Genomic DNA, 13,290 nt, shown 5'->3' with positions numbered 1-13,290 from the left:
AAAAAGCTTTCCCTTATCTGCTCCACTCCTGGTTTTGGCTGATTTGCGTCTTTATAAACAGCAGTTGTAGCTGGTGATGGGGCCAATGGACGTTGTCAGATTTGATCATTTATGCCAGCTAAGCGAAATTATTTGAATGATGTTTATAACTTGTGTAGATTACTTGGCACGGTCTGGCGGAGGTTGTACCTTGTTTATGAGGGGCATACACATGATCATAAATGAGGCGCACCTTACATCAATAGAGGGGATATGAAGGCTGGCGCTAAATACTCTGGTCTTTGGACCTAAAATGATTGTCTGGCATTCTAACAATCCTGCAAGTCTCTAGAAGATAAGGAAAAGAAGAAGTCTAATATTCTTAGGCCTTGCATCTTCACCATTTTTCTGATCTGTTACACTATATACATGCAGCTACATATGTTGATATTGGAATAGGACAGTAGTGTTCTTATGGCTGTATATATGTACACTGTGTCTATTTCCTTTTTTTAACATATACATAGAAATATGCTCTGTATATAAGCAGATCATTGCGACAGATTCCACAGAGTGGCAGCTGTCACCCGTTGGGTTCTTTTACTAATAAATATATATATATATTCTTCTTAAATCAGATTTGTAAGTCTAGGGGAATGTTCACACCAAGGTTATTATAGTATGTTGCTGTCATCCTGTAGACCAGAGGTCGGCAACCCCTGGCACACGTGCCAAGAGTGGCACTCCTGCCATATTTCACTGGCACACCAGCAGCACAGGACCTGCAAGAGTTACATACTCCCCTTTGAGAGGAGTGCAGGATACCCAGGGGGTGGAGCTTAATCGCTGTGGTCTCTGCCTGCTATAGCGATAGCTCCTGCCATCTGCATCCTGCAAAGGTTCCCCGAGGAAGAGAGGAAGCTGCTAGCAAAGTGACAGTAAGAAACACACAGGTCCCTTCCTTTAGTTCTTATTCTCATTAATGTCAGGCATTTGGGGTTATTAGTTTAGTGTTAGTAACTCCATGTGCCTCACATTAATAGGAATACACCCCATCATGTCCCTCATATTAACCCCTGTGTGCCTCATATAAGGGTTACTAATATGTGAGACATATGGAGGTACTAATAAAAGACCTCAATAATGAAGATGCTTAATTATTACCTCCAAGTCTCTCACATATCAGTAACTCTTACACAAGGGTTAATGTGAGGGACATGATGGGGTTAATTGCTATTAATAAGAAGCACATGGAGTTACTAAACTGTCATGCACACATTGGGCCCATACACATAGATCCTGTTTTTGCGGCCGTGTGTCCAGGGCAAATTGAGCTGTAAAATATAGAGCAGGTCCTATATTTGTCCTATACCTTTCCTACACCTGTCCGTATTTGCAGCCCTGTCAATTTATTTTTAATCTATAGGTCGGTGAAAACCATATCCGTGCCATTTGTGTGCAGGAGGCCTAAGGCTGAAGCACCACGTTGCGTTAACACAGCATTTTTGTTGCAAATTTGAAGCGGTTTTATGAGCCAAAGTCAGGAGTGAATTGAGTAGAAGAGAGAAGCAGAAGAACTTCTTGTATATTCCCATTCCTTTTGTAGCCATTCATGGCCTTGGATCAAAAAAACGCAGCAAAATCTACAACAAAAAAAAACTGCGTTTTCACAACGTGGAGCCTTAGCCTTAGGGTGTTTCTTTTTGGGTAGTGACATCATGTACCCAGGTGCTCCTAATGCCAAATCCAGTTCCTGGGCACCAGCACTGTCAGGGCCCGGGCACACGGAGTTAACGCGAGTGTATTTTAGCACTTTACATGTGTATAGAATGCACGTGTAAAAATAACACTCCCATTGACTTCAATGAAATCTTTTACACGTGTAAAAAAACGCACCAAAAACTTTAATTGAAGTCAATGAAAGTGTTATTTTTACACGTGTAAGATGCAAAAATACACTCACGTTAACTCCGTGTGCATGGGCCCTCATTTTGGTGTAAATGTGACACCTATTAATTCCTGGATGTGGTTTAGGTGTTACCGTGCACCAGGAATTAAATGTGGCTGAAATTAATTCAAATTTCACTTACAGAAAAGTGCAGGTACTGGCGACCGGGGATGTAGCATCCAGGTACATAGTGTGTCACCCCTGTACAGATGTTACCTCCCTCTGCTACCAGTCACATATGTTATCACTAATTTTGGGTTACATATGTGCTTACATCGCTACTAATGGAAAAATACAGGTGTATCAAGGCAAATAACAATAAACACATGTGACTGAGAGCACAGTATGGCTTAGTTCACACGTGGAGCGTAATGGCAGATTTTGGCACCAAGAATGACGCGGGGAGCCGCGTCACTCTCGGGTCAAAACCTGCCTGCCACAACAGTCGGGGTTTCCCCTTCCAGAGTAGGCTCAAATGAATGGGCCTACTCCGGAGGTTGCTGCCGCCTGAAGAAAGGGCAGCCTGCCCTTTGTGAGGGGGCGGATTATGACGTGGATTATGCACTATAATCCGCCCCCTCTGTGCCCATGTTAATGAGCCCTATGACAGCACCTCTTTTGTTCTGTATGACTTTAGTGTAGGTGTCATCAGCCTAAAAATTATTGTGCGGCACTTGAGTACCTCATTTTTGATTTTTTTAAATTTAAATCGGCACACCGAACAAAAAAGGTTGCCTGCCCCTGCTGTAGACACACCAGAGCTCTGCCTGTGGGGGAATTTATAGCTTTTCCTTTTCTTCAGAGCCAGTAGTGGTGCAAAAACAAGTGGCAATAAAACTGACCGTAGCTTATACAATCAATATACAATCATGATATAGTTTATCATTGCTATATACATAGTCTGACTACTAACATTATTTTCATTTTTACCAAAGGTACCAAGATTTATTTATTTTTGGGTTGAAAAGTGACTGGCTTCCATGATGACTAAACTAACTAAAGACATTCTGTTGAAGAAAGGCCTCCCAAAATCAAACCATCTGGACAATTTGAAGATATTGAAGTATGTAAACTTGCATCACTATTCGCATTTTATATCGCATTTTTGGCGCTTTTCTATCACACTATAGATACAACAAAGATAAAATTGCTTTGAAATCAGTGTAGACAAGTGAGTAGTGTTTGGGTTTTGTTTTGTTTTTTTAATCGATTTCAAAGCTGCTTTTTCCCTCCATAGAATAACACAAAATTCTCTTAAACTATTGCAGCACTTTCACAGTGCTTTTATCTCCAGCAGAGTCTACTCTGAGCTATTCATTTAAAGTGGTCTTACAGGAAGCCTCGGAATATAGGGCTTTCAGGCAGTGAACATGGGGTTGCTCTGCCCATTCACTACTAGCTACCTGTGCTGTGGGAGCTGACTTAGCCTGCCAGCTCCCATAGCACTGGTTACTATCTACCTGTGACAGTGGGAAAGGAAGCAGAAGACAGGGAACCTCAAGTGCTGGTTCTGATCACAAGAAGCTGGGGTCTTAAACCCTGAATTTGCTGCCTAAAGGCCCCAAAGTAAGTAACTATTCAAAGGCTCCCTGGAGAACTCATTTGACTGCAATGATTTTGAAGAGTCTTTCTAGCTACTTAGTACATTCCCTGTTAACAGTGACTTCACACAGGTTTGTTTTTAGTAAGATAAAAAGTCTTTGAACATATCTGCAGGACCCTCTGCCATGACACATACTAAAATGTCTTTTTAGTAAATGCGGAGTTGGATTACGTTAGCATATATTTTATTATGCCTGGGTATTGGCATATGTTACTCCACGCAGGAGCATGCAGTAAGAAAATAATTTTTTTTCTATGTTTAAGAATGGGATCCTGTCGGTAACTTCTCTATATACCATACATCAGAGCTGAACAGAAGGCTCAAAGACGATCTGAATGCTTATACTTGCTTTCATCAACAACAATGTGTGACCTGGAATTTAAGAGATACATAGACTGCAGAAACTATACATGTACAGCCTTACTATACAGTATATTGTTCAGTACTCTTAAGAGCGGATTAGAATACAGTGTAATGCAAGAATTTTAATAATGTGGTCAAAAACCTCAAAATTTAAAAAATAAATCTTAACCCCTTCCCGCCGATGGCATTTTTTGATTTTCGTTTTTCGTTTTTGACTCCCCTCCTTCTAAACCCCATAACTTTTTTATTTCTCCGTTCTCAGAGCCATATGAGGTCTTAATTTTTGCGGGACAAATTTTTCTTCATCATGCTACCATTAATTATTCTGTAGAATGTACTGGGAAGCAGGAAAAAAAATCAGAATGGGGTGGATTTGAAGAAAAAATGCATTTCTGCAACTTTCTTACGGGCTTTGGTTTTATGGCGTTCACTATGCAGCCAAAATGACATGTCCCCTATATTGTGTGTTTCGGTACGGTTCCAGGGATACCAAATTTATATGGTTTTATTTACATTTTGACCCCTAAAAAAAATTCCAAAACTGTGTTAAAAAAAATTTTTTCTAAAAGTCGCCATATTCCGACGGCCGTAACTTTTTTATACGTAATTGTACGGGGATGCATAGGGCGTCTTTTTTTGCGGGGTCAGGGGTCTTTTTAGTTCTACCATTTTCGGGAAATGTTATTGCTTTGATCACTTTTTATTCAAATTTTTATCAGAATCAAAACAGTGAAAAAACGGCGGTTTGGCGGTTTTTATAGATTTGTAGAGCGGGCGATTTCGGACGCGGGGATACCTAACATGTATATGTTTCACAGTTTTTAACTACTTTTATATGTATTCTAGGGAAAGGGGGGTGATTTGAACTTTTAATACTTTTTCTATTTTTTTCTATTTTTTTTTTTACTTTTTTTTTTTTTTTTTTTTTTTTTTTTTTTGCATTTATTAGACCCCCTAGGGGTGTTGAACCCCAGGGGGTCTGATCACTAATGCAATGCATTACAATGCTAATGCATTGCAATGCATTGCAAAAAATCATCCTTTCTTTTGCAGGCTGCATAGACCAGCCTGCAAAAGAGAGGATTTGCAGACAAGCTTGGGAGCCTGTACAAGGCTCCCGGCTGTCATGGCAACGGGACGTCAGCCCTGGAGCATGCTCCAGGAGCCGGCGATCCCGGGCAAAATGGCGGCGCCCATGCGGCGCCGGGAAAATGGCGCCTCCGGCGCCTTTGCCCACGGCGCCGGAGGGGTTAATGCCTCCGATCGGTCCGGGGACCGATCGGAGGCATTAGAGCTGGTTGTCTACTGCTTAAAGTAGTAGACACCCGGCGGCTATGGCGGCCGCCCGGCTCCCGGGCGGTCGCCATAGTTACAGACCCGACATGCACCGTACTATTACGGCGCATGTCGGGAAGGGGTTAAATAAAAAGTATCTGTGTTATGTAAGGAATAGAAGGAAAATGTATTAAATACAATGTAAATGTTTAATTTGTGTTTTGTACAGCTTATCGAAAATGCAACTGGAAACAAAAGACCTGGATACCCAGCTCTTTTCCCAGTTGCTAAATCTTGAGGAACTGGATATCTCCGATAACAATCTGTCTGAACTTCCGGGAAAGCTCAGACTTCCTAAGCTCAAAGTTCTAAACTTCAGTGACAATCAGGTTGAAGATGTTACGGTATTACAACAGTTTCCCAATCTGGAAGAGGTCATGTACGAGGAGAATCTCTATCTGACAGTATGTAATCACATCTTATTGAGCTTGTGTTAGCAGTCAATAACTAAAATAATAGAAGGTAAAGATTTCTTTCTCTATTTGTTCCCTTAGGTTAGTGACAATTACAAAGTTTGCTGTCTTCTCCCTAAGCTTCGGCGGCTGAATAATAAGGATATAACCTCTTTAGCCAACCACATTAGGTTTGTCAACCACAGAGAACTGAGCAGCAGGGTAAGTACTGTACATATGTAGCTAGCACTGTCCATTTAAATAATCTGTAATTTCTCAAGTAACCTGATAAGAGCAGGAAATAACAGCTCTGAGAGCAAATGTGATCCGGAGAACTCAGCCCCCTCCAGAGAGCAGGAATTTTAAGACATCCATCCTATAATGCTAGATAAGGAGGGATACTAGGTTGGGTTCCTTGACAACATTGTGTAAACTGTGAGAAATAATTTCACATAGCTGGGGTAAAAGAAAACTGCATTGCTAATATATTTAAGAGAATCTTTGAATTTACATAAGAAAGCGGTTTAATTAGTATCATTGAAATTTTGGGAATACCCTTTAAGCATTCGGATGAGTTTGAAGTTCTAGCATGAATTATGATCATATTATGTAAACCTCCTGGATCAGCAAGACAGCCTTATTCTGATGGATCTCCACATTAATATGTATATAAACTGCAATAATGTTTAGAAATTACTTCCATAGCAGCTGGTAATATTTTTCTAATACCCATTTTCAAGGTAAAGAAAACACCTATAACAGCATGCATCTAGTATTAATATCTGCGCACTCCTTTCATCGTCATAGGTTGAATCATACTGGGAAAAGAACTATGTTGACAAACTGCCGGATAAACCAACTCCAGCAATGATCAAATCTAATATCAAGGAATTTCTGAAATCGGTGGGAAATCATGTCAAGTATGGACCAAATTCACTCAAAGACTTCACCAAGTGGAAAGTAAGATCTTAGATTTGTAGCACTTGATGTCTTGGCATCATTTATTATTTGAGAAGCCATCAGACCAGATTCATGCAAAGCAGTTTAGTGCAGTTTTTGTTTCGCTCCTCCTTTTATCTATTCGTTGTTCAAAAGAGCTGTGAGAGGTTTTTGTTTTTTTTGTTTTTTTTAAGGCATATAGAATTCCCTGTTTATATACCTGTGTCTTTCATACAAGTGGACTAAAGTAGTCAAATGAGTGGCCACTAATGCAGTATAAATGCATGGCTGGCCAAAACATCCCCCATCACGATCAGCTGATAGGTGCCAAGAACAGATCCTGAGAAAATCAGCTGATCACCCCAGGGATCCCATTCTTAAATGGGTTATCCAGGGGATGTTTAAATACTTACTTCCCCTGGGTTCTATTTGGGATAAATCTTGGGTTTCCAGACTGGCTCACATCTGAGTTCATCCACCTTCCCTCTCCTATCACGTGTACACTAGTACTTGCATGCCAGCACCTAATAGTAAAGGTAACTGCCCGTGAGCAAAAGGACGGGTGACAGATAGACTTGGCAGTTCTGATCGCATGACCCAGGATCCAAACTAGTCTAGAAACCTGAGGTTTGTCAGAAGTAAGTTTTTATACAGTTCCTGGATAACCCCTTTTTAAAAGTTGCCTCCAAAGTTGCAGTGTGAGAGTTCTGCTTTATAGTCCTATAATAATCTTTTTCACTAAATATTTTGTTTTCATAACCCTTTTCAACCGGTAATTCTGTATAATGTTAATCACAGTATAAAAATAGATTTGATTACATTAAAGAAAATTTGACATAAGATAGTATTAGAATTAGTAGTGGTGGTAAAGATTGGATAGTAGTTGCAGTAAAGATTTTGGGAATAGAGACGTATAATACTGTACATAACCAAGCCTTATTTTTTTAAACAGGTACAACTTATTGCTGACAATTTGATATCCTCTTTGTTCGGTGAAAAAAGCTGCAGCGAGTCACCATGTGAGCAGGCATCTTCAAGTAGTGAAACTGTAGAGGTGACTTAAATTTTCACACTTACCACTTAATATTTTGCCAGCTGGTAAAGTATTATATATGTAAAGTAAAGGACATTCAAGCCATAGAGCAACATTGCAGGCTTTGTGGTTTCTTAGCTTTGTATAGATATAGGTTATCCATATTTGGGAAGGGCCTGACTACTGACACTCTTGTCGATCAGCTATCTGAATGAGTTGTAATATTTGGAAGATTTACACCACTCACCATTAAATTAGTAGCAGCAGTGCACAGCATTACAGCTTTCTTCCATTAACTTCAAACAGCAGAACTTGAGAGGTACTGTTGGACCCCAACCGGTCTGATATTGATAGAACATATATACTGTGAATCCAGAAAATCCTTTAAAGGCACAGTATGGATTATGCTTGTTTATACAGATGCTTTAACACAAGAGCTATTGCTTTGACCACAGTAACAATAACTAGATCTACCCAATTACCTGTATAGAGAACACAATAGCAAAAGTAGCTGTCTTAGACACAACGTATATCGTGTCTGTAATGTTATAAGATTGTGTATATGTCAGATAAGGTCCAATGTATATGTTACTGTACTTACAGAGGTTAGACAAAGGGGGTCTTTTTGGCATACTTTTAACAACCGTATTTGAACTATACTGGTATCAAAATAAAACACATGGCTTGGTCTACTTTTTAGTAATCTATGGCAAACTTATGTAGCTGTTCAAAGAGACTAGGTATACAAGCAGTTTTGTCATGTAATTTGAGGAATCACAGGGTAAAAGACACATTTGTTAAATGGTGGGTCATTCTAGTTCTGAGCCTCAGTTTAATAGTTTTTAGCAGGACTGTGGGGTCTGAGGCCCAGTTCACATCTGTGTTTGGAAAATCCATTCAAAATCAGTATTTGAAATCTTCAAAAACTAATTTTGAACTGACCAGATTAAAACCCATTGATTTCAATGGGTTTTAAAAGTAATCCAAACGTATCAGTTTGTGCCATTTCCGTCTGGTTTCCACTTATTTGCGCGGATAGAAAATTAGAATTTGCAGGACTTTGTCTCTGTACTAAAAATAAGTATTCCAGGCGGACAGCAGCCAATCCATGTTTTGTTTTTGTTTTTTTAAATTGAGGTCTATGGAAAAACTGATGACAAACTGATAGCATTCAGTTTGTGTCCAGTTTGCAATCCGTTCTTGCCCTTGTGCAAAATAAAGAAGGGGAAGAATAACTGATTCGGGTATCAGCTATGTAATACCCCTTTCATACCTGCGTTCTTGTCCAGTTTGTGCCATCCGGCTGATTTCCATCTTCTGCCCTGCGAAACTGGACAGGAGACTGAAACCCAGCAGTCAGTTTTAAAACCCATTCATTTGAATAAGTTTGCGTCTTCTGTAGAGATGAGCGAACAGTGTTCTATCGAACTCATGTTCGATCGGATATTAGGCTGTTCGGCATGTTCGAATCGAATCGAACACCGCGTGGTAAAGTGCGCCATTACTCGATTCCCCTCCCACCTTCCCTGGCGCCTTTTTTGCTCCAATAACAGCGCAGGGTAGGTGGGACAGGAACTACGACACCGGTGACGTTGAAAAAAGTAGGCAAAACCCATTGGCTGCCGAAAACATGTGACCTCTAATTTAAAAGAACAGCGCCGCCCAGGTTCGCGTCATTCTGAGCTTGCAATTCACCGAGGACGGAGGTTTCCGTCCAGCTAGCTAGGGCTTAGATTCTGGGTAGGCAGGGACAGGCTAGGATAGGAAGGAGAAGACAACCACAACAGCTCTTGTAAGAGCTAAATTCCAGGGAGAAGCTTGTCAGTGTAACGTGGCACTGACGGGCTCAATCGCCGCAACCCAGCTTTCCCAGGATCCTGAATGGAATACACTGTCAGTGTATTCCCGTATACCCGATATATACCCCCGATACCCGTTCCAACGGTGTGCCCCCCCACCTTCACCCCAGAAATACCCTGCAAGTCCCCTAGCAATAGAATTGGGGCTATATACACCCACTATTTTTGCTACTGCCATATAGTGCCAGTTTCTGACTGGTAATTCAAAGAATATATTGGGGTTATAAATACCTTCATTTCTTGCTACTGGTATATAGTGCCATTGTCTGACTGGGAATTCAAAGAATATATTGGGGTTACGTGCACCCACAATTTTTACTACTGGTATACAGTGCCATTGTCTGACTGGGAATTCAAAGCATATATTGGGAATACAAATACCCTCATTTCTTGCTACTGCCATATAGTGCCAGTTTCTGACTGGTAATTCAAAGAATATATTGGGGTTACGTGCACCCACAATTTTTACTACTGGTATACAGTGCCATTGTCTGACTGGGAATTCAAAGAATATATTGGGAATACAAATACCCTCATTTCTTGCTACTGCCATATAGTGCCAGTTTCTGACTGGTAATTCAAAGAATATATTGGGGTTACGTGCACCCACAATTTTTACTACTGGTATACAGTGCCATTGTCTGACTGGGAATTCAAAGAATATATTGGGGTTATAAATACCCTCATTTCTTGCTACTGCCATATAGTGCCAGTTTCTGACTGGTAATTCAAAGAATATATTGGGGTTACGTGCACCCACAATTTTTACTACTGGTATACAGTGCCATTGTCTGACTGGGAATTCAAAGAATATATTGGGGTTATAAATACCCTCATTTCTTGCTACTGCCATATAGTGCCAGTTTCTGACTGGTAATTCAAAGAATATATTGGGGTTACGTGCACCCACAATTTTTACTACTGGTATACAGTGCCATTGTCTGACTGGGAATTCAAAGAATATATTGGGAATACAAATACCCTCATTTCTTGCTACTGCCATATAGTGCCAGTTTCTGACTGGTAATTCAAAGAATATATTGGGGTTACGTGCACCCACAATTTTTACTACTGGTATACAGTGCCATTGTCTGACTGGGAATTCAAAGAATATATTGGGGTTATAAATACCCTCATTTCTTGCTACTGCCATATAGTGCCAGTTTCTGACTGGTAATTCAAAGAATATATTGGGGTTACGTGCACCCACAATTTTTACTACTGGTATACAGTGCCATTGTCTGACTGGGAATTCAAAGAATATATTGGGAATACAAATACCCTCATTTCTTGCTACTGCCATATAGTGCCAGTTTCTGACTGGTAATTCAAAGAATATATTGGGGTTACGTGCACCCACAATTTTTACTACTGGTATACAGTGCCATTGTCTGACTGGGAATTCAAAGAATATATTGGGGTTATAAATACCCTCATTTCTTGCTACTGCCATATAGTGCCAGTTTCTGACTGGTAATTCAAAGAATATATTGGGGTTACGTGCACCCACAATTTTTACTACTGGTATACAGTGCCATTGTCTGACTGGGAATTCAAAGAATATATTGGGAATACAAATACCCTCATTTCTTGCTACTGCCATATAGTGCCAGTTTCTGACTGGTAATTCAAAGAATATATTGGGGTTACGTGCACCCACAATTTTTACTACTGGTATACAGTGCCATTGTCTGACTGGGAATTCAAAGAATATATTGGGAATACAAATACCCTCATTTCTTGCTACTGCCATATAGTGCCAGTTTCTGACTGGTAATTCAAAGAATATATTGGGGTTACGTGCACCCACAATTTTTACTACTGGTATACAGTGCCATTGTCTGACTGGGAATTCAAAGAATATATTGGGGTTATAAATACCCTCATTTCTTGCTACTGCCATATAGTGCCAGTTTCTGACTGGTAATTCAAAGAATATATTGGGGTTACGTGCACCCACAATTTTTACTACTGGTATACAGTGCCATTGTCTGACTGGGAATTCAAAGAATATATTGGGAATACAAATACCCTCATTTCTTGCTACTGCCATATAGTGCCAGTTTCTGACTGGTAATTCAAAGAATATATTGGGGTTACGTGCACCCACAATTTTTACTACTGGTATACAGTGCCATTGTCTGACTGGGAATTCAAAGAATATATTGGGAATACAAATACCCTCATTTCTTGCTACTGCCATATAGTGCCAGCTTCTGACTGGTAATTCAAAGAATATATTGGGGTTACGTGCACCCACAATTTTTACTACTGGTATACAGTGCCATTGTCTGACTGGGAATTCAAAGAATATATTGGGAATACACATACCCTCATTTCTTGCTACTGCCATATAGTGCCAGTTTCTGACTGGTAATTCAAAGAATATATTGGGGTTACGTGCACCCACAATTTTTACTACTGGTATACAGTGCCATTGTCTGACTGGGAATTCAAAGAATATATTGGGGTTATAAATACCCTCATTTCTTGCTACTGGTATATAGTGCCATTGTCTGACTGGGAATTCAAAGAATATATTGGGGTTACGTGCACCCACAATTTTTACTACTGGTATACAGTGCCATTGTCTGACTGGGAATTCAAAGAATATATTGGGGTTATAAATACCCTCATTTCTTGCTACTGCCATATAGTGCCAGTTTCTGACTGGTAATTCAAAGAATATATTGGGGTTACGTGCACCCACAATTTTTACTACTGGTATACAGTGCCATTGTCTGACTGGGAATTCAAAGAATATATTGGGGTTATAAATACCCTCATTTCTTGCTACTGGTATATAGTGCCATTGTCTGACTGGGAATTCAAAGAATATATTGGGGTTACGTGCACCCACAATTTTTACTACTGGTATACAGTGCCATTGTCTGACTGGGAATTCAAAGAATATATTGGGGTTATAAATACCCTCATTTCTTGCTACTGCCATATAGTGCCAGTTTCTGACTGGTAATTCAAAGAATATATTGGGGTTACGTGCACCCACAATTTTTACTACTGGTATACAGTGCCATTGTCTGACTGGGAATTCAAAGAATATATTGGGAATACAAATACCCTCATTTCTTGCTACTGCCATATAGTGCCAGTTTCTGACTGGTAATTCAAAGAATATATTGGGGTTACGTGCACCCACAATTTTTACTACTGGTATACAGTGCCATTGTCTGACTGGGAATTCAAAGAATATATTGGGGTTATAAATACCCTCATTTCTTGCTACTGCCATATAGTGCCAGTTTCTGACTGGTAATTCAAAGAATATATTGGGGTTACGTGCACCCACAATTTTTACTACTGGTATACAGTGCCATTGTCTGACTCGGAATTCAAAGAATATATTGGGAATACAAATACCCTCATTTCTTGCTACTGCCATATAGTGCCAGTTTCTGACTGGTAATTCAAAGAATATATTGGGGTTACGTGCACCCACAATTTTTACTACTGGTACACAGTGCCATTGTCTGACTGGGAATTCAAAGAATATATTGGGGTTATAAATACCCTCATTTCTTGCTACTGCCATATAGTGCCAGTTTCTGACTGGTAATTCAAAGAATATATTGGGGTTACGTGCACCCACAATTTTTACTACTGGTATACAGTGCCATTGTCTGACTGGGAATTCAAAGAATATATTGGGAATACACATACCCTCATTTCTTGCTACTGCCATATAGTGCCAGTTTCTGACTGGTAATTCAAAGAATATATTGGGGTTACGTGCACCCACAATTTTTACTACTGGTATACAGTGCCATTGTCTGACTGGGAATTCAAAGAATATATTGGGGTTATAAATACCCTCATTT

At 39.9% G+C, this 13,290-nt stretch overlaps 1 protein-coding gene across 1 annotated transcript in view; it reads left to right on the top strand.

The window, feature by feature from the left end:
- Positions 1-13,290, top strand: part of LRWD1 (leucine rich repeats and WD repeat domain containing 1) — a 44,645-nt gene that overhangs the window by 438 nt on the left and 30,917 nt on the right. The window contains exons 2-6 of the mRNA XM_075263930.1: positions 2,863-2,990; positions 5,398-5,632; positions 5,723-5,842; positions 6,428-6,580; positions 7,512-7,613. Of these exons, the coding sequence (XP_075120031.1) occupies positions 2,908-2,990; positions 5,398-5,632; positions 5,723-5,842; positions 6,428-6,580; positions 7,512-7,613 (693 nt within the window). The 5' untranslated portion in view covers positions 2,863-2,907. The remainder of the gene's footprint in view (positions 1-2,862; positions 2,991-5,397; positions 5,633-5,722; positions 5,843-6,427; positions 6,581-7,511; positions 7,614-13,290) is intronic.

The sequence above is a fragment of the Leptodactylus fuscus genome, chromosome 2, assembly GCF_031893055.1.
Source record: "Leptodactylus fuscus isolate aLepFus1 chromosome 2, aLepFus1.hap2, whole genome shotgun sequence".
NCBI classification, from domain to species: Eukaryota; Metazoa; Chordata; class Amphibia; order Anura; family Leptodactylidae; genus Leptodactylus; species Leptodactylus fuscus.
This window is presented reverse-complemented; position numbering and strand designations above follow the sequence as displayed.